At 40.5% G+C, this 19487-nt stretch overlaps 1 protein-coding gene across 1 annotated transcript; it reads right to left on the bottom strand.

Moving 5' to 3' along the window:
• Window positions 1-3527: 3527 nt before the first annotated feature.
• Window positions 3528-19349, bottom strand: LOC111673506 (regulator of G protein signaling 9). The gene is made up of 19 exons (XM_023431275.2): window positions 18693-19349; window positions 16868-16964; window positions 16032-16082; window positions 15789-15895; window positions 15084-15135; window positions 14948-15006; window positions 14789-14865; window positions 14618-14699; window positions 12186-12248; window positions 11272-11301; window positions 11044-11105; window positions 10209-10322; window positions 9968-10083; window positions 9719-9806; window positions 9133-9271; window positions 8928-9010; window positions 8390-8513; window positions 6003-6406; window positions 3528-5683 (listed from the first exon to the last, which is right to left on the bottom strand). The coding sequence occupies exons 1-19, from the start codon at window positions 18759-18761 to the stop codon at window positions 5521-5523; spliced, it is 1980 nt and encodes a 659-aa protein (XP_023287043.1). The 5' UTR covers window positions 18762-19349; the 3' UTR covers window positions 3528-5520.
• Window positions 19350-19487: the final 138 nt, after the last annotated feature.

Here is a 19487-nt window from a genome sequence, read left to right as displayed (position 1 = left end):
ACTGTAACTATATAACGTAATAGTGCAATTAAAAGTTAGCCATTGCCAGTGTGAATGAACACTTACCTTACCAGACTCCTGAGGTGTTCAGTGACGCTGTAAAACCCCTCAGGGCTTCTGACTCAGTGTCCACATGGAACAGTGAGGTGCACTTCAGTAAAACCTCCATTGGCCATTTACCAAACCACTCAATATGGGATGGAATGATCAAAGTACAGAGGAAGGGACAAGGGATTAAAGGAGGTGTGTGCAGGTTAAAGGCGATGAGACACAGGAAGGAAAAGGAGAAAGTGTGGAGAAAAGGGCACATTTGCTCATCCTATCAACATATGCACAATGCCTACATAACCATGCTCCTCAGGTGCTCAGTGACATGGTGAAACCTCTCAGGGTTTCTAGCTCAGTAACTCAGGTTGCATCTATGAGGAATTGTTCAGTGCCCTTTAGAAAACCTCCAGTTGATAGACGCCTTTGTGTGTTCAGGGTATCATTATTTGGAACTCCGTACCCACAGAAGTCAAAGTGGAACAGGAATGGGAACATTTTTAAAGTTCAAATATCTTTGCAGAGGCATCAGTCATGGATGATCACATTCCTTTTTTCAGGTTTTTAATGTCATTTTTTTGGATTACTTTTAGTTTTTTGTTTTGTTTTGTGTGTTCCAAACGACCCATATGAGCATTTTCTGATCCTCTAAGTCTTTAGTTACTACTTCAAGTTTTCTAATTATCCACCATGACTACAGGGATTCACAGGTCTACCCTGTTCCGAGGAACCAAGGCCCAGCTTCTTCAGAACCAAAGAACCGTCTTCAAGGACATCAAGAGCCTCAATCAAGTCCAGCTGCCTATAGCACTCAGAAATACCATGACCTGGATGACTGAACTTATTAAACCTAATAATAAATAACATAAGGAATCAACTCAAGTTCTCACAGACGTTTTACCATTTAGTGAGCAATACTACTGTATGTGTGTGTGTGTGTGTGTGCGTGCGTGCGTCACAAGCATGTGTAAACAGTCTTCACAGGGTCGGCCATGCTGACAGGATTATGGCTGCATTGAATGAGCATCTCTGTGAATATCTCTCAGATAATAATCAAAGACCCCCCAGGTATAGAGGAGGAATTGAAGGAGGTCATTAGGGCGTGTGGGGGTTTAAACACTAACAGCAAAGAGAAGGCCATAAAAGTTGACCTAAATATAGTTGAAGTTTCAAGGTCATTTATCCATTTCCTCTTCCTCACTACTCGCTTTCACTCCTTGGTTGATATTACAGGGGGTTAGCGGTAATTATCTTCTCTTGTCAAACCTAGGAGACTCAGCGAGACACCAGGTCACCTGTGTTTCTGATTGAGGTCCTGGGAGCTCACACATGCACACACAATCCCACCCCATGCACACACACACACACACATGAATACAGAGGGAAGCAGCAGCAGGCGAATGTGCAGCGTTTCATTACGCTTCTGATTTGGTCATTCATCATGTCACAGCGAGGTCACACACAGCGGCCGACACATGTTTATGTCTGCAGAGACTACCTGTGTGCTTGTACTTGTGTGTGCAAGTTGTCAGTGTGTGTTTGTGTGTGTGTTTGTGTGTTCATATGCATGTGTTTGTGATGCATTGTTTTGTTTTCCTGCTTATGCTGGTCTGGTTTACCATTCAAGTCAGACAAAGAGGAAGTGGCCCCGCACTTAATGCACTCAAATGAAACGGTGAAGCATTTAAAGACTAGTTAGACATTCAAGAAACACAGTGTCCTACCCTTATCTGCTTTGTAGCCAGGTTAGCAAATAAGTTGTCTTCAACCTAAAGGGCCAGACGTTGCTCTGTCTGCTGCGTGTGTAAAAAGAGGAACGCAAAGCAAATTTTCACCTTGCGTTATTTGTGTTGACTGTTGAATTTCAAACCTTTTTTACATTTATCTTTTTAATGTCTAAGCATAAGTTTAAGAGATAGAATCTGATACTTTTAAGTTTAAGCTTCAATTTCCTGCTTAAAATTATGATTTATTTTCTATTGTGTACAAGCAGCCTTGTAATTTGAATCATAGGCACTTGGGAAATCAAAGAGCTGAAGGCAGATAATGGAAAAAAATGTACAAATGTCCTAAAACTAAAAAACAGAACATATATGGCTTCTGAGAAACTCATTCAGGTGTAACACCAAACACCAAGCTTCATTAAAAGATACTTACACACAAATATATTTTAATATATGCACAACTCGGATGAATGTTGAGTGCATTGCATAAATTCGGTCCGCCTTGGTAAGCTAATGTATGAATGGACTGTGTGTGGACGTCCCTGTGTGGGTATTGTGAGATAGCAATCGGCTGGTTCTGTTCAGAGACACCAAAAGCGCACAGACAGATCAAAGCTCTGCTCCAGCCTCAGTTCAGTAACCTCAGTGATAGTGTGTTTCTCCAGATCAGTCAGTGAGATGTGTGATGGCAGACATGGTGTTGACAACAAGCTCAAACACTCGCTTTTATGTACATAAAGTCTCAAGTAATATCTATATCATATTAGATTGTATTGAGGTCCTGTTCGAAATTAGATATCAGGGGAGCTGAGCCAGTTCACCAAAGCTGTTTCAAATAGCCTCTGTTTCATAATTTCCCCCATGGTGAAGGTAATAATGAGGAACAATGTATAAAAAAGGTTCTTACAAATGGTAAACGTAGGCAATTTCTTTAAATATTTAATGTTTAGGTGAACTAATGTACCTGGATCTATCAATCCCATCCACCAGCTTTTGTTACAATCAGTTTACACGAGCACCTTGATCCAGTTGCCTTTGCTATATCCCCACCTAGTGGCTGACCCCTGTCATCACCACTGGCTGAGGCTGAAGAATAATGCTGTCACACATCAAGGAAACTTTTTCAGTTACATAAGAAGTAATTTAAAGGGTCAGTCCACCCAAACTGCACAAGTTCGTCATTCATTAAGCAACGTCTGTTAGCAGTATAACAAAAAGTGTTAGCAGTGTTAAATGACAAATATAAAACAATTTTCTATAATACAAAATAAATTGTGTATGGTGGTCAACCAGCCTTAGTAAAACCCCAGAAAACAAAAATAGGTATCAAATCTGAGAAAACCAACAAACATATTGTTTTTGTTTGTTGTTGTTTCTTGGCAGTTGCATGTCAAAGTTGCAGACCATGAAACTGACTTTTAATCTCACTGTTTAAACTGATTTAAAATATTCAACAGAAACTTTTCTTTCAAAGATATATTAAGTGCGCTTGTTGCGCTACATGATCAGTAGATCTTCCACCAAAGAAATAGTCTTTATTACCAAACCCTTGATAATGTGTTCTGTGGATTATCCACTATTACAGGGATATTCTTTCTGGAGACGGACATGGTTTTTAAATGATTGAATAGAATTTGTTTTAATGCTTTAAGCTATGCTTTATAATTTGGAGGAACAGGCCCTTTAAGTTATCATGTAGGATGTAGGATGTAGGATCATCATGTATCATCAAGGTGAACCTTTTTGTTAAGACAGTCATTTATTGAGGCACTTGACACAAGCCATGGAATGTACAAATCAATACAACAAATTCAAGGTATTTTTCACATTCTTGCATCTGTAAACATGGTAAAGATAATACATTCTGACAATTGATTCACATTGTACTGCCCCTCCCGGCCCCCCCACCAATGGAGAGACACGTGAGAAAAATATTAACACCTCGCTCAGGGTAGTGTACAGTATACAACAGCTACACAGAGTGTACAAAACAGCAGTGGAGCCAAATACAAAACTATTACTCGACCCACCTTTTACAGTAGTTCTTCATTCATGAAGAGTGCACATCTGACAGGAGTGGTCCAGCAGATATAGCAACATGTGGACAAACTGCTCATGTGCTCCCATTGTACCTGAAATGCATCTATTCGGTCATTTCACATTGTTTGTGTAAGAGGTAAGTAAATTAGGGATGAGGCATCTAAGTCTATTTAGCAGCACAAGAACACTTCTCTACTTCAGAAAACTGATCATTATTCAGTAAATATACAAGTACATTATCTATATTTTTTAGCAGGCATGTGCACAGGCAGTCTATATATGTCAGTTTGCTTTGGCTCTCTAGGATGTAAACATTGATCTATTATTAAATATATAATAACTTAGTGATTATCAGTTTTATTCTTTGCAATCACAAAATAATTTTATTCAGATTTTAGTTCATTAATAGTTTTTGTTATCATGTGGCGCTGGTTCTCAAACATGTCTGTGTGTATGCCTGCTTTGTAGAAACTTCCAAGGCCAAGAAATAAAAGAAAACACAGGTGTGTGAAGGTGGATAAGGCTGCTGTTGGGCTACTGTTCATTACAAGATATGAGGTTTGAATGTGAAAGCTACAGCTCAGGTTTTGAAGCTCTTGGATGTTCATACACCCTGTTGTCGTCTTGGGCCTGACAAAACTAAACAGCTGGCTCAGCTGGTGCCCACATCAGTGAAGGTTGGTGACAATAAGGCTCTAGTTTAAGGAATACTCCACCAAAAACATATGTTTTGAGTATCAAACACCCAACTGCCTGTTGGCTTGTAAAGCGTAGGTTTGTTCCAGTAGTCATACTTTTGCTAAAATGTGCCAAAATATAGCTCAATTCAACCTCTGTTTGAGCTTGTTGATCTCAGTACAGCCAGTTACCACTGAGGTCATGCTCTCGGTATTTTCCAGGGAGAAGAGGATTATGCAGACAAGTCCTTTAAAGGTGCTTTTTGTGAGTTTTCTTGGCTGCAGAATGTGGTTTCTTGCCAGGAGTGGTTGGCAGTGATTGTCGTTTAACAAGAGCTTCGGCCATTGTTGTGTTTACAAGGCTAGAGATTATAATACGTTCTCTGAGCAGCACTACTTCTTCAGGGCAGACGGGACACTACAGTGACTCCCTATCGGAAAGTGAAGTGACAGACTTGCCTGGCTGGGGCTAGCTAGTTAGCATGCTAACTTAAGTACAAGAAAAGAAGTGATAGAAATAGAAGGAAATACTGTTGGTGAGTAAAGTAATGAAGTATGATGCTGAACTTGCAACATTTCTTCTAGACTGGTATAAGTAAAAAGCTGTTAATGCTGAGGTTGGCTATGTAGCGCTAGCAAAAACCTACATAAAGCCCCTTTAAAACCTATAGGCAGTGAGTGTTTGATACTCAAAACATAGGTTTCCTTTAAGGAGTCTGGACATAGTAAGTTGATGCTCAGTCTATTGTAGACCAACAGCCATCTCTACATCATCTCAGATTGACAGTTTTTTGTCAGTCCTCTTGTTGTTTGGTATTTATGTTGTAGTTAGTGGCCTAGTGGTGAGAATATGACCACATTTACACAGGGACAATAAACACAGAGACTTTTCCCCGTCGTGCGCTGTATGAGAACTTTTATCTCTGTCAGAACAAGGGGAAAATCTGCTGCCAGCCTGTTTAAACAGACACGCTGCATCTGTACCACACAGATTTAAAAACCCGCATTTTTTATACCTGTGTTAATCCATCCTATTAGCCCGTCCCATTCTGTGGAGTGAGGCTCTCCCAGGGGCAGATGATCTCTTTGGCTCCCACCATTCCCCGAGAGGCAGCCCTGTTCTCTTCCTCCTCATCCTCAGACTCTATGGGGTAGATACGGCACTCAGGAGGAATATCCACTTTAATCTGGAAGAAACTGTTCAAGGTTGCAGAAAGGGCTTGATGTAAGACACATGTCTGATACCCATGTTAAAATACAGTTGCCTACAATTAGAAAGTATTAGGACAGCAATACATTTCTGTTATGCCGGTTCTACTCCAGAACATTGGGTTTGAAATGTAAAAATTAGTATTAGGTTAGTAAGTGTCATCTTTAGATAATTAGATTAAAGTTGAAACAATGACAACATATCACAGTAAAAACATATTACTTTCTGACTATATGATAAGTGTGGATATGGTGTTGTAGTTTACATGCAGAACTGTTTTTGTAAGTGTTTGTGCCACACACTCACTTGCCAATCCGTCTGGGTGGAGCGTGACTGGGTTGATCCGGGCTGATTGGCTGAATGCGGCTACTTGTCCCGGCAGCTGAGTGGCATTTAGGCGACAAGCTGGCGAACATGGTGGAGGGGGTGCAGCCCCGCTTCAGCAGACGGCGCAGCGAGAGAGCCATGCGAGACTTGGATACATTTCCACCTGCGGGGGCTCGGGCCTCCGGGTTCCCCTCTCCTTCTCCTTCGCTGGCCTCCACTCGCCGCTCAGAGGCCGAGGTGCTGTCTAAAGCCACGCTGATGGGGGATGGACAGGCCGGGGTGTGGGCCAGGAAAGGGAGAGAGGGCGAGGCGTTGGCAGAGGGGGACTCAGTGAACCCAGAGTAGACAGCAAGGTGGGGGACAGGAGTGGTGAAGCGGCACAGCTGTGAGGTCAAAGGGCAAGAGACACAAGTTAGAGGGCATCATGAGAGGGATTCGTTCCAAAAATGAGTGCATTGTGTAAAATGTTCAGCTGGTGGTTCCCTCTGTACATTACCCGTACATAAGTATTTCATGAGCTTCATGATGTTTAACTTACATAAACACCATGATGTTCAGGTCACTTCCATAACAAAAGGACAGAGTAATTATAAAAAATACCTGTCACCTAACAGTTCAAAATATCCCAAAATATTCACTAGCATTTTTGCTAGAAAACTGACTCAATTCATCAAAAAATGTTTGCGATTAATTTTCTCGATTTCGTCGATTATTAACAATCAACCAATTGTTCTGGCTGTAATAGAAAGAAAGAAAGAAAGAAAGAAAGAAAGAAAGAAAGAAAGAAAGAAAGAAAGAGTATACAGGAAAATGACACAGGAAGTACCACAGGAAGAAAGAAAGAGATAAGCTATCTCTACTCTCTAGTCTCATTGCAAGTAATCAGGACCATCATCATCATCAGAGTCGGAGTCAGATGAGGTTGACAGCTTGTGGGAACGTGACGCTCAGACTTCATGCAAACAGTGAGTGAATGACAACTCAAGACAAACACATGAACATGAGGTGGTTTGTGTATGTTTTATTAGCTTATGACTGATGACGGAGAAAACACACAGTAACAGTACAGAACACTGTATGAGTGGAGATGGACAGTACAATACATGTATTATGAGAAACAGCATGACACACACCAGTTACAGCTTGTTCGGACAGAAATGCAGCAGATGGTAACAGATGTCTCCACATTGTCATTTCAGCTCTCGCTCATGACTTGTGTGTGTAATTTAGTGTGTCTAAAGGCTCAGTTCACCCAAATCACAACACTTTACTTCTCATGGTGGTTTTGTTAGTCCAGGTTTTGCTGTATTTGGCACTGAGACGTTTGCCAGGTAAATACATTTAATTTGTGGAGCAGAAACACCCTCAGAAGTCTCAGGGGTAAATATTAAAAACCTGGGAAAATACATGTGAAACCAAAACTATGTGCAGCACTTCAAACCAAAAGAGAGAAGTGGGAAGGATTGCAACATTTTTCTGTGAGGTGTAACTGGCCCTCATTTTAGTTTACTATGTATATACCTCTACAACCTAATGTGCCTGTTTAACAGTGGTTTTAATACCGTGCAACTATATTGAGATTGAGTTTTCAGTATTGCATGTTCCCATTCCCACATCACTTTCCATTTAGCTTTTAAAAAAAAAAAAAAAAAAAAGCAAAGACTTCTGCAGTACTAAAAAAAACAAAAAAAAACACGTGGTGCGTGGTACATGGGGTCGTGACGTTTTTCAACTGAATGTCACACTGGAACTAGATCTTTGTGATTCTTGGACATGAGTATGGATGTGTACTATAAGCCTGTGCATGTTTGAATACCACTAAACCTGCAACAGCTTAGTTTTTGTCCACTTGTGGGCAGTAGAAACCAACTGTTTCAGGTTGATATGCTGAACTTATTTGCAAACTGTTGTCTGTTGGTGTTACGTTGTTCACCAGCGACTCATTAACTTTGGTTTTAGGAGCATTTTCGCTGAAACAATGAGCTGAAAAGACACTAAAAAGCTCCATAGAACTGGAGGGTGCTACATTTGAGTGATAACTCTCTGTGAGTTTGCAATTACAGTACGAGCAGCTCTTCTCACTTTACACTTAGCCGTTTGATCCATTGTTATAATAAAAATATTTATTCTAGCAGCTTTAAACTGAAGCTAAATGGCATCAAAATGTAGATATTATCATTATAAACAAATTAACTACAGCTTCTTTTTAGATAAATACATTTTAAAAATTCAATAAAATTTCAACGGATCCCAACCCTGACTGTTGGTATCTAAAGCTCCTACAACACTGATCACGTTTGTGCTCATTTCTTAGGAGGAGGACGAGGGGGAACCTCCTTGCCCTGCTTGCTGAGTTTGCTCATGACCTGTGTGATGTCAACGGGGGCACTGGCCGCCATCTTTGCCCTCTGCTCCTGCTCCTGCTGCCGGAGGATGATGGGGCTGAGACTGGGCCGTCTGTTCTTCGCATTCTGCTCCAACTGGGAATCACTGGGAGACCGCAAAGGATTGATCCAAGGAGAAAGATGAGAAAGAGAAGAGAAAGAGAGTAAGAGAAGAGGAGGGAGGGGGAGATAAGGTGAAAATTAAGTTTTGGAGAGTGATGGAAGGAAGCTACAGGGACACTAATATCAGCCAGAGAGATGAGAAACATAAACTGTGGTTTTTCAGACCTTCGTCACTCTTATGTCTTTGTGGTGAATAGTTAACGCTTCCTTTTCCGCATTTGTTGCCATTTCTGACTGTGCACCTGTTTCTTTATCAGGCTGGTTAAGATAACAGAGTTCAGGCTGACTTTTTCAACTTTTATTTCCAATTTAAGCAGCAGATAAATGTTCTAGATGCTTATTGAATGTAAAAAAATAAAAAAGGGAATGAATGAGTGAATTGAAAGTAGCCTCTTACGAGAACTTGTGCTCCTCAGGACAGATGGCCTTCTTCATTGTATCCTTAAAGACTGGAGACTTCATGTACCGCCCGTATGAGTCCTGCAAAATATACACAATCGCATCATGAATCAGTGGGTGTTTAGTGATGGTGAGTGCAAGCCTGTGGGAACTTAAACAACGTTATCTTGTGGTTAAACCCACCTACTGGTGCGTTTACTGACCTTCTTCATGAGCATGTAGATGTGAGTTTGGGCTGCGTCCAGGACGTATCTGTGTGGGTGTTTCAGGCCACTGACTGTGACTTCCATTGTCTTTCCGTCGATGTTGATCCACCGTGGTGCACCGCGGGCCAGGAAGGCCCTTGGATCAAGAGATTTGGAGAAACACATGGGAAACAGTTTAATACTCGCCTACACAACGTGATTCTGAGCCGTTGTTGCAGCAGGTTTTCGATTAATGGCAAAAACATCCCAACAGCTAAAAATGTTTTTTTTTATTATCAATTACTCATCAATCAATTTTCCAAGTTGGGATACAACTAGCAATCATTTTTATTATCAATTAATTTTCATTAGTTGATTAATCGCTCAGTTAATGAAATGCGAAGAAATGCTCAGGAGCAATCCTCACATCAGAGAAACTGCAGCCAGACAATGTTTGGTCTATTTTCCACGTTTTTTGCTTGAAAATGAACTGAAACAATTATCAAGCGATTTTCAAAATAGCCGCTTATTAGTTTTCTGTCACTGACTAATAGACTAATCAGTTAATTGATTAACCATCATAGACTAGAAATTAAGACATTACTTATAGATCTGCTCTGCTTTCTCTCTCATCGTCGCAGCTGTGCCCCACTTCAGATCCTCACAACCTTCCCAGAATGCCAAGTTCTCACCTTAAACGGTTCAAGATAGAAGAGAAAATTGTTTTAAAAAACACAGTTAGTATGCTACTCTTAGCTTCATCTCATGGTTAAAAATAACACTGTAGGACCAAAAATGAATCTAGAGTGTAGAAAGTTTGCAACAATAATATTTCTGTAATCGACCATCATACCGCTGAATTCTTTCTTCAGGAACAGTCTGAAATCATCTCGTCCCCGAGGGTCTGAGAGCAGCTCTCCGAAGCTGAACGTCCATCTCTCCACACGCATTTTAGTTGGTATTTCCACACTGCCGCACACACAAATAACCACAGAGGAAGAAAATCATTAAATTGAAGAAATGCGCATTATTTAAAATTTAGCTGAATCTCAATGAATACAAAACAAATTATGCGTCATCCTCAGCTGACGCACTTGGGCATGTTCAAAGTCCAGTATGTGACGTCATCGGTGAGCCAGGGGTTGCTGGGAAGACACTTGGAGAGGAAAGGGTCGTGGCTGTTGTAGGTGGCGCAGTATTTCACCAGTCTGCAGGAACAGGGGAAAAGTTTACTGCTTATAATGTTTGAACTTTTTCATTATAGGCAACAATTCGGCCAAAGATGAAAAAACTGAACTAAATGTCATGTCATATTACATAACTGCACTTAGGAGTAAAAGGGAGTTATATCATATACATATCAATCACATCACTAAATATTACCCAAAGTGCTTCTTTATGCACAAGAGTCAACACACTGGCATCATGGGGTGTCCAGTCGAGCGAACAGGAGTAAATCAGTGACCAACTGTTGAAATGTTCCCCTCTTTTTTGTTTGTTATAGTTAACAGATTGTATTGAAATTTCGTGGAAAGTTCGGCCAACATAATAAGTGGCCTAAATTTGCATAATTTGATAATAAGTCACCGAAGAGCCAGTTCTGCCACTGAAAGGGAGTTTTTCCTTGCCAGTGTTGCCAAGTGCTCGTTCACTGGGGGATGCTATAAATAATATTGTAAAGAGTACAGTCTTGACCTGCCCTGCATAACTTCTGCTGTTATTTGGCGCTATGTAAACAAAACTGACATGAACCTTCAGTAACTGTATCACATTTGCTCATCAAATCTCATCCGTGCATGACTTTCACCTGTCCTCCATTCCAGTTAAAGATATTGTGTTTTTTCTATTTTGAGACATACACTTCATGATACAAGCAGCATGAGCCACCTGTTTTGTCGCAGATATTGGAACTGGAAATAACAATCTTACGCGCCAATGGACACAGATGACTTCACTCTGGGCCTCATGATAGACTGCTGCGTAAAGATCATCTACAGGGAGCAGAGGAGAGATGACAGCTATAAAAATGTGAGGAAAACAGGTCTGTCTCTGTGGATCATTGCTAACAGTTAATGCAGCTGTTGGTTGAGATGAAACACAGAGAGAGAAAAATGTTGGAAAAGTCAAACGATGGGTGGAGAGTAAATTCTCACTTACAATTCTCTCAAAGAAGTCAGGGGTTTTTGCCTGGAGAAAAATACACAGATTATGTGTCATATCACAGATAAAAAATAAACATGTATAGACAAAGTGTATTTGTACACATGATCTTGTACTTCTGTCTTTGTGAGGTAATTTTGATCCTCACTTGTTCAAGTAGCTGTCTGAGGGGTAAAAATTGCTGCACTGATTTAGCATTGTACTTCAATAACATTGTCTGACTCACGTTGGGCAGTTTTTTTTTAATGATCATCATCAATGCACAAGAACCAGAGATATAACTTTTTTTTTATTCTGCACATTCTTCATTTTCAAACTTGTAGTCTTGAGCCACAACCGGTGCTGACTCAAATGACTTAAGTGGCATTTATCAGGATTTGCACAGCTCCTCCTGGAGCCACAGAAGGTTAATTTATAATTATACATATCTATATGTATTTCATATACTCCCCAAGACCTGAAAAGAGACATTAATGAGTAATTTAATGAATAAAAATGGTTGAGGGGTTAAGCATGTAGTGGCAATGTTAGGATGTAAGGAATGCATTATGTCAAGAATAAATATGGGGTGGTGTGTGTAAGTGTTTGTAACCAGTTTAAAATTCTGGATAAAATAGAACCACAGGAAATGCCTGCAGAAGAATAGAAGAGAAGAGAAGAGAAGAGAAGAGAAGAGAAGAGAAGAGAAGAGAAGAGAAAAGAAGGGAAGAGAAGAGAAGAGAAGAAGAGAAGAGAATTAAGATTAATTTCAGTGAAAGATAGTGTCATGTTTGAAACAGCAGACAGGGAAAGGACAGGGAGGATAAGTAGCCTTGACTGCACATGGATCCATGCATTAAAGCCTCTTATACAATATAAGCTGATTGACAGGAATTATCTTCATACAGGTCATGCAGACACTCACCTGTTACCTCGTCAGCATTAGGATCTATTCGTCGATCCAGTCCATAGTCCATGGCACTCACCGTCCCTGGCTGCACACACACACACACACACACACACACACACACACACACACACACAAACATCGACAAAAACGATTACACAATGTGTGTTTATTAAAGGACTAATTAATTAAAGCAGATGGCCGATTTATAATGCTAATCATATGCTGCTAATGTGTCACACTTTTCCTTCAAATCTGAGGCAACAAAAGGACAGTCACCAGTTATATGTAAAATGTGATTTTGTGAATTTACTCTCAGACATTACAAATATATCTTTAAGTTGTTAGTTTGTTTCCAGCAACAGCCTTTAAAAATGCAGTGAGATGAAACCACATTTACAGTGTGCAGGGTGGCTCTGTCCCTAGATAATGATATTAGCTTAGACAGAAAGCTCACTTTGACTTTTATGAATAAAAAGATGAATCTGTGTACAGCATGCAACTGTCATGTGGGGAAATAAACGCAGCTTACATCAACATTTTATGTAATTTGAATGCAAACACAATCTTTTCTTTTTGTTTTGTTGCCAAGAGCTTCAGGAAACCTCTCTATAAAATGTTGTAATAAAAGATAGTTATAGAAAATGTTGTTTTCTAATATTGCATCTCAAGAAAAAGTGTGAAAATTTACTGGGGAAGAAAAAGTTAAAACGCTAATTCATTTATTAATTACTGTTATTTATTCTCACAAGAAGATTAAAATAATAGTTCAAAATTATTGAAAAAACAATCTTTAGATGATAGGATCAATACCATTCTCATGTCTGTGTGTTTAGTACAGAGATGAATCCAAAAGACAATTAGTTAAGCTTAGCATAAAGACTGGAAACAGGGGGAAAGAGCTAGCCTGGCCATCTACAGAGTCAAAAAAATACACACAAGCATCTCTAAACTCCAAATTCAACACATTCTATCTTGCTTGTTTGATCCAAAGACGAACTATTCCTTTAAATGTTCACTCTATATTTAAAGTGGTGGTTGTGCTTCATTTGATAGTCCAAATCCAGTAATGAAAATCCCACCAGGAGAGAGGGAGGATGACATGTGACCATGACCTGTTTAACCTACTGGGTCCCTACTGAGCTCTGTGCAACATGTATGTACCCTTTGACCTTTAAAGTGAGACTGAGTAACAGAAGAAATGACACAATCTTCCTCTAATGAATTAAATTAAAACTATAAGCAATAAAAAGCATCCTCATTCAGTTCGCTCTGGGGTTTGGTCTGGTATGACCAAATGGCTGAAACACGAAGCCAAAGCAAGTGCCCAAAACTGCAGTTCCTCAAATGGCCACTTGAGGCTGGCTCCAAAAACAAGTATATCCCCGCTGACTCCCATGTTAAAATGCCCAACTTTACAGCAGAAATAAACATGTTTACAGCCTGGTGCAAAAAATGGATTTAGTCTCTATAGCTAATTTCGCCCTTCATGACAACTGTACAAGCGGTGATTTTTTATATAACTCACCCGTTTACATTTTATTAAGGTTTAAAGGAGGCTGCGTGCATCTTTATATACAGTCTTATACCATATGACCATTAGCTTGTGGTGGCTAATGTTACAAAACTTAAGTTGATATTTATGAGTCACTGACTTATCACTCTTCTACTTGTGCTCTTGTTACACTATGTCTTAGTGTTCACCATGATCCTGCAATTGTCACTTACTGTCTTGATCTTTTGCTGGTCACAGCTCAGCAAACGTTGTATAGACTCACTTTAAGTGCCCATTAAAAGTGCCCATTAAGTACAGTGCAAACTACTGCTCATGGCAGCTTCATTATAACCAGAGACCAACAATTACTCCTGGTAAGCTAGCGCACTGCCTATCTGTAAAATCTTAGAAATATGTGCCATATCAACACAATATGACCTTCAATAAAATCAAAATTATGCTACAAAGCAGGACCTGCATTCCAAACACATTTGCACTTAATCAAATTACCACAACCCACTTGACACAGTGAACCTGGGTCACTTGCGAGCCCTTGGATGTCTGGAAACCAGTTGCCCACTTCGGGCTGGTCAGTAATCCAGCCTCAGGACACAGGGTGAGACCAAGACTCACCATGCTGGAAGCACAAGGTGCGAACCGCTGCGCCACATTCTCCTACGCAGTGTGAAATATTAATCACTCATGCCCTTTTCCTCTGACTGGACATGTAACAGTAATGAGGCATCATGGGTAGAGATAATGAGATACCCTGGGAAGTATAGAGATGGAGTGTAATTTATTTTCAAACCTCTCTGTCTGCTAGCAATCCGCGGTTATCTACATGAAGCTGCGTCCTGTGTGTGCAGTGCAAGTCTGATCACTATCTGTGTGTGTGTGTGTGTGTGTGTGTGTGTGTGTGTGTGTGTGTGTGTGTGCGTGTGTGTGTGCGTGTGTGTTCTTACCGGAGGCCTGTGAACCACCCAGTAGGCTCTCTCCTGGCAGTCAAAAACCACACGGTCTGGTTTCTTCCTCTCCTTTGCAGCTCTAAAAACACACACACACAAACGCACATGATCGTATCACCTTTGCGATCTTCAATTCGAGTGGTGTCTCTGAGTTTCTCTCACACCTACCTGTACTGTTCTTTAGCTTGCATCACTATGAAATCCCATTTATGATTCATCCACTTGTGAAGACGGTTATACTGCTCCTGAGGACATAAAATGACGCATCAGTAAATGCCAGCAACAAACAAATTGAATTTCCCTCGGGTCTCTCAGCCTCGTTCTCACCTGCTCGTGCAGCTCCAGTATTCCTTTCTTCCGTATGTTTCTTTTCGCCAGGTAGATTGCTTCAATAATAAAACAAAAAGGAGAGTTAACTGAGCATTGATAATGGGACCTGAGAATGAAATATAGTCACACTCACCATAATCTGTATCCTCAACAGGCCACTGCTGTGTGGGCCAGAAGTACGGTGTCTGAAAAGGACAAAAGGCAGATTTTACATCATTTCAGAAGTGTTACTGTCAGTTAAATTTGTTCAAGTATCAGCTTGTTCAATCAAAATGTAATGCAAGTTCTGATATTCGGTTTATCTATATATGATATACTATAAAGTGAAACATTTTCCTTGTTTTATTTCATTTTAAATTGAATGTCTTTGATTTTTAGACTCTAAGTCAAACAAAACAAGCTATATGAAGACATGGACTTTGGGAAACTGTGATGGGCATTTTTTAAATTATGTTTACCATTTCAAAACAGTCAAGTCCAGTAAAGTGGTGGGCAGTTTGATTATAATCTTTTGTCAATATATGTTACAATATAGAATGTTTGCTGTAAATTTGACCGAGAAACCATTCAGTGTTATAATGATCAGATGGTGACGGTCTGTTTCGACTAATCCACTCAACTAAATACATGAAAAATCAAAGTGTATCATCACATTTATGCAAAGATCCTTTATATCGCCACACAGCAATCCTGCTCAGTGATTTGCAACACTACCACAATGGCCTAATAAAACCAGAGATATTAGATTTTTTTCATCTCATTTTGCATATATTGTCATATCATTCCTAACTTAATAAAAATATTATCATGACAAAAATGTGAAATGTGGTGCGTTTACCTGGAAGCGATAGAGGGATGCATCTGGTTTGATCACTAAGCGTTTGTGGTCTTGTAGAGGGTAGATGTAACCTAACGCCACCAGCATAGAGCCAAAATTCCTCGCCTCTGAATACAAGAGACAGAGAGACGAGCAGGAATTCAGCAGCTGCTGTGGCAATGATAACATCATAAAAAAAGGATTTCTAACAAAAAACAAAAAAGACTACATATATTTAATGGCATCGGCTGCCTCATCTCTCACCTTGTGTGTCTGTTTGAAATCTGTCTGCTAACCATGCAATTATGTCTTCACCTGAGGATAAAAGAAAAGATGCAAATGATAAGTCAGATGTAAGAATAAAAATAAGTATGCCCAACCAGTTATAAAAGCAAGTCTGACAGCGAACAAGAAGAAATAAGTGCTGCGTGTGTGTTGATAGGTAGGTGGGTGTGTGCCTGTAAATGCCAGACCCCTCTCTGATGCAGCACTACTGACTGTGTCGATAACCTGTGAGCCTCTACTGCTAATGTGGGGAGACAGGTGGAAGGAGGGGAGGGGGAGGAGGAGGAGGTAGACAGGAGGAAGCACATGGAGAAACAAAGGACCGAGGAGAGGTAAGGAGACAAGATGAAAGGACAGGAAAGGAAAGGAAAGGAAAGGAAAGGAAAGGAAAGTTTCCTTAGTATCCATTCAGCTGCCTGGATTCAAAGCTCACAGATGACGTAGAAGTCTAGGATCCCTCTCTTCTTCTTCTTCTCCTTCATCACCACCACCTCCTCACTGTCTCTCTGTGTTTTTCTCTTGTTTCTGTCTCTGTTTCTTGCTTTTTTCCCTCTTGCCCACTCTATCATCCTCCTCCTCCTCCACCTCCTACTTTTTCCCTCTCTCTGACTCCGAGACCGCGGGGGTTGTCATGGAGATGAAATCTGTAGCTCTCGAGTTTGAGCCCGGAGCTCTGGTATCCTCCAGTGAGACTATGCAGGGAAAATCACTCAACCAGCCGCTGAATAACATCAAGTGTGTACTACTGTATGTGTGTGTGTGTGTGTGTGTGTGTGTGTGTGTGTGTGTGTGTGTGTGTGGTGTACCCTCTTTACCAGTAATAGCATGTGGTATTGTTGTGATAACCAGTCTCTGAGGCTGTGACTTGACTCCTGTTTTGGGGTCCTGCATCTCCAGCAGCACCTTCTCTGCCTGCGAAGGGATATTGTAAGAAGTGAGAAGAGGTAACGTAGACAAGATAGTGGTGGGCGGGGGATGGGGCAGAGGTCACCATGCCAACAGGTTGCTTTGACAACAATTTGGAAAATCAGGCCAAAGGCACATACTGTAATTTGAGGATAAAAAAGCAGGTTAGATGGATTTTTGTGGATGAGAGCTCACTGTAGAGAATCTCGTACATGATGGTGATCATGATCATTATCATCATCTTCAGCGTGTGCAACAACACTGTTGACCTCTTTTCTATTTAATGAAATCGCCTCTCGTGTACTCTGGAGCAAGTTGTGCCTCTGAGATATTAAGGCTCACTGTCAGAGCTTGTAGTCAATACTTTCTATCAGACCAATGTTGGATGATTTTACGACTATGACTGTTTATCTTTTTCATCCAAAAACAACATTATAATTCAGTGCTTCAGCACTGCATTTAAAGATGGCGAGAGGTGAGATGAGAGGTGTGTGACAGGCCGTGATCTCATGGCTTTTGTTTGGCTTGTGTGGGAGGTTTGCGGTGAGTCACTGCCCTGTAAGCACTGTTGTTTTTTTTTTGTTATCATATCATTGGATCCCAACAGAGACACAAGAGCTCAGGTGTGCACCGGAAAGCAAGAAATTGTGCAGTACATTACAATTCAGTGTGTGTGTGAACGGGTGTGTGTGTGAGAGAGACAGAGTGTATGCGGCTGACTCCTGGGCCTGTTTGAAGTGGCTTTGTGCTTTGAAGTCATCCTGGAGAGGCTATAAGCCCCAAGCTGAGTCAGACCAAAGTGGGCTTTCATGGACCAGAACATGAAGTTCTCCTGGAAATTAGTTCTGAGTGAGCATTCCCCTGGAGAGCGGGACATTGTGAAAGACTGCTGCATCTGGGATCAATAGATTCTGAAAATAATTTGCTAATGAAGCTTCAAAAGCTTTTGTCTCAATTATTTCCGGCACAATTTTTCTAAAGCCAAAAGTTAAATATCCAGCTCCTCATGTGAATGAATTTGAAATGTGAGATGATGTATCAAGCCCTGTTCTGGCTACAGGACCGGGCTGTTGTTTTCCAATACACAGTGCCTGGATTAACTTCTTTCCAGTGGCTGCTTGGTGTAAATGGAAGCACCGATACTGATCCAGGCTTAATGCTTATTAAAATGAATGACCTTATCACTGTGAAAAGGTTGCAATAAAACACAGTCAAACATTTAGTGTGACAGGCAAATATAAAGAGTGCAACGGAACCAAAATGACTTGTATGTATGTATTTTGCTGTCATTTTGCATGTAGGGTTCTTATGAAATGTTATTTTAACACTGATTCTAATTAATCGTGTAGTAAAAATTCGGATTTGAACCCATGATTGAAACATGGCATACTTGTTATCTGATTTATTGCATTTCTTCAAAGCATTCTATAGTTCAAATGGCACCTGTGGGCTTTTGTGCTTTGCAAAAATGTCTAAACTAAATAAACGTATACAATAAAAGCACCATGAAAAAGCGGTTCCGATTCCTGAGGACCTGTGGAGAATGCAGATTGTTATTAGAGGCTAACGCAGTTTACAAGAGCAAATGCCAGTACGCAACTACAGCCCAAGGATTGTGTTTGAGAATTCATATAAGTGACCTATCTATAGGTGCGTGTGCAGGTATAGCCTATGAGCATGGCTGAGCAGGGCTGTGATCATCACACTCACCACTGATGTAAAAGGATAACTTACCTTCTTGAGACAAGCCATCCGTGGTCGATACCTCTGTCCATGATCCCGGAGTGTATTTCTAATGGTCATGGTAATGCTTTTCTCTCTCACAAACAGAAACGTATATGATCCTACTGTCGCCTGTGAGCCCCTGTGTCGTGTAGGGATGCTGGAGGGGAAGTGGATTGAGGGATACTGATGCTGCCTTCAACTGATCTTCACAAGCTCCTACTTGGAGGCTCTGAAATTGTATACATACTGTTATATGCACCTTTCGCATATAAGCTTAATTAGCTTAATAAAACATTGGGTATGTTATACAAACCAACAATGCAAATGCATAATATAAATCAATAGTATGGAATTATATATATTTTAAAAAGTCTGAAATAATAAAAAAAAAATACAACACTTTATTCAGCAATTAACAGCTGCCCTATGATCTTTACATAAATGCCTCCGACGACTGATAAAATGGTTTAGTCATGGAAAATAGAGGCTTTTGTGTCCGCATTTCCAGTTTTATTGACCTTTTGGAGAACGTTAAATTACAAATTCACACGGTCCCAACAGGCCATGAAGGCAACACATCTAAAGTAAGAGGAGAATCAACCAATCAGAGCGGGGCTTTTTCTAACGGTCAAACTGTGTGACGCAGTTACCAAAGAGAACCGGCAGAGAGCGACGTGGTATCACCAGTCCAGTCCAGTGTAGTGTTCCGATTTAACTGCATTTTAGATCGTTTTAGATACGACCATTTAAAAAAAAAAAAAAACACCGGCAGTATTTATATTGAGTCACACATGACTAAGAACC

This window comes from Seriola lalandi, unplaced genomic scaffold (genome assembly GCF_002814215.2).
Source record: "Seriola lalandi dorsalis isolate HSWRI2012SDOR001 ecotype SW California unplaced genomic scaffold, Sedor1 jcf7180002054920, whole genome shotgun sequence".
NCBI lineage: Eukaryota > Metazoa > Chordata > Actinopteri > Carangiformes > Carangidae > Seriola > Seriola lalandi.
Note: the sequence above shows the minus strand (reverse complement) of the source record. Positions and strands in the feature narration are given on the sequence as shown.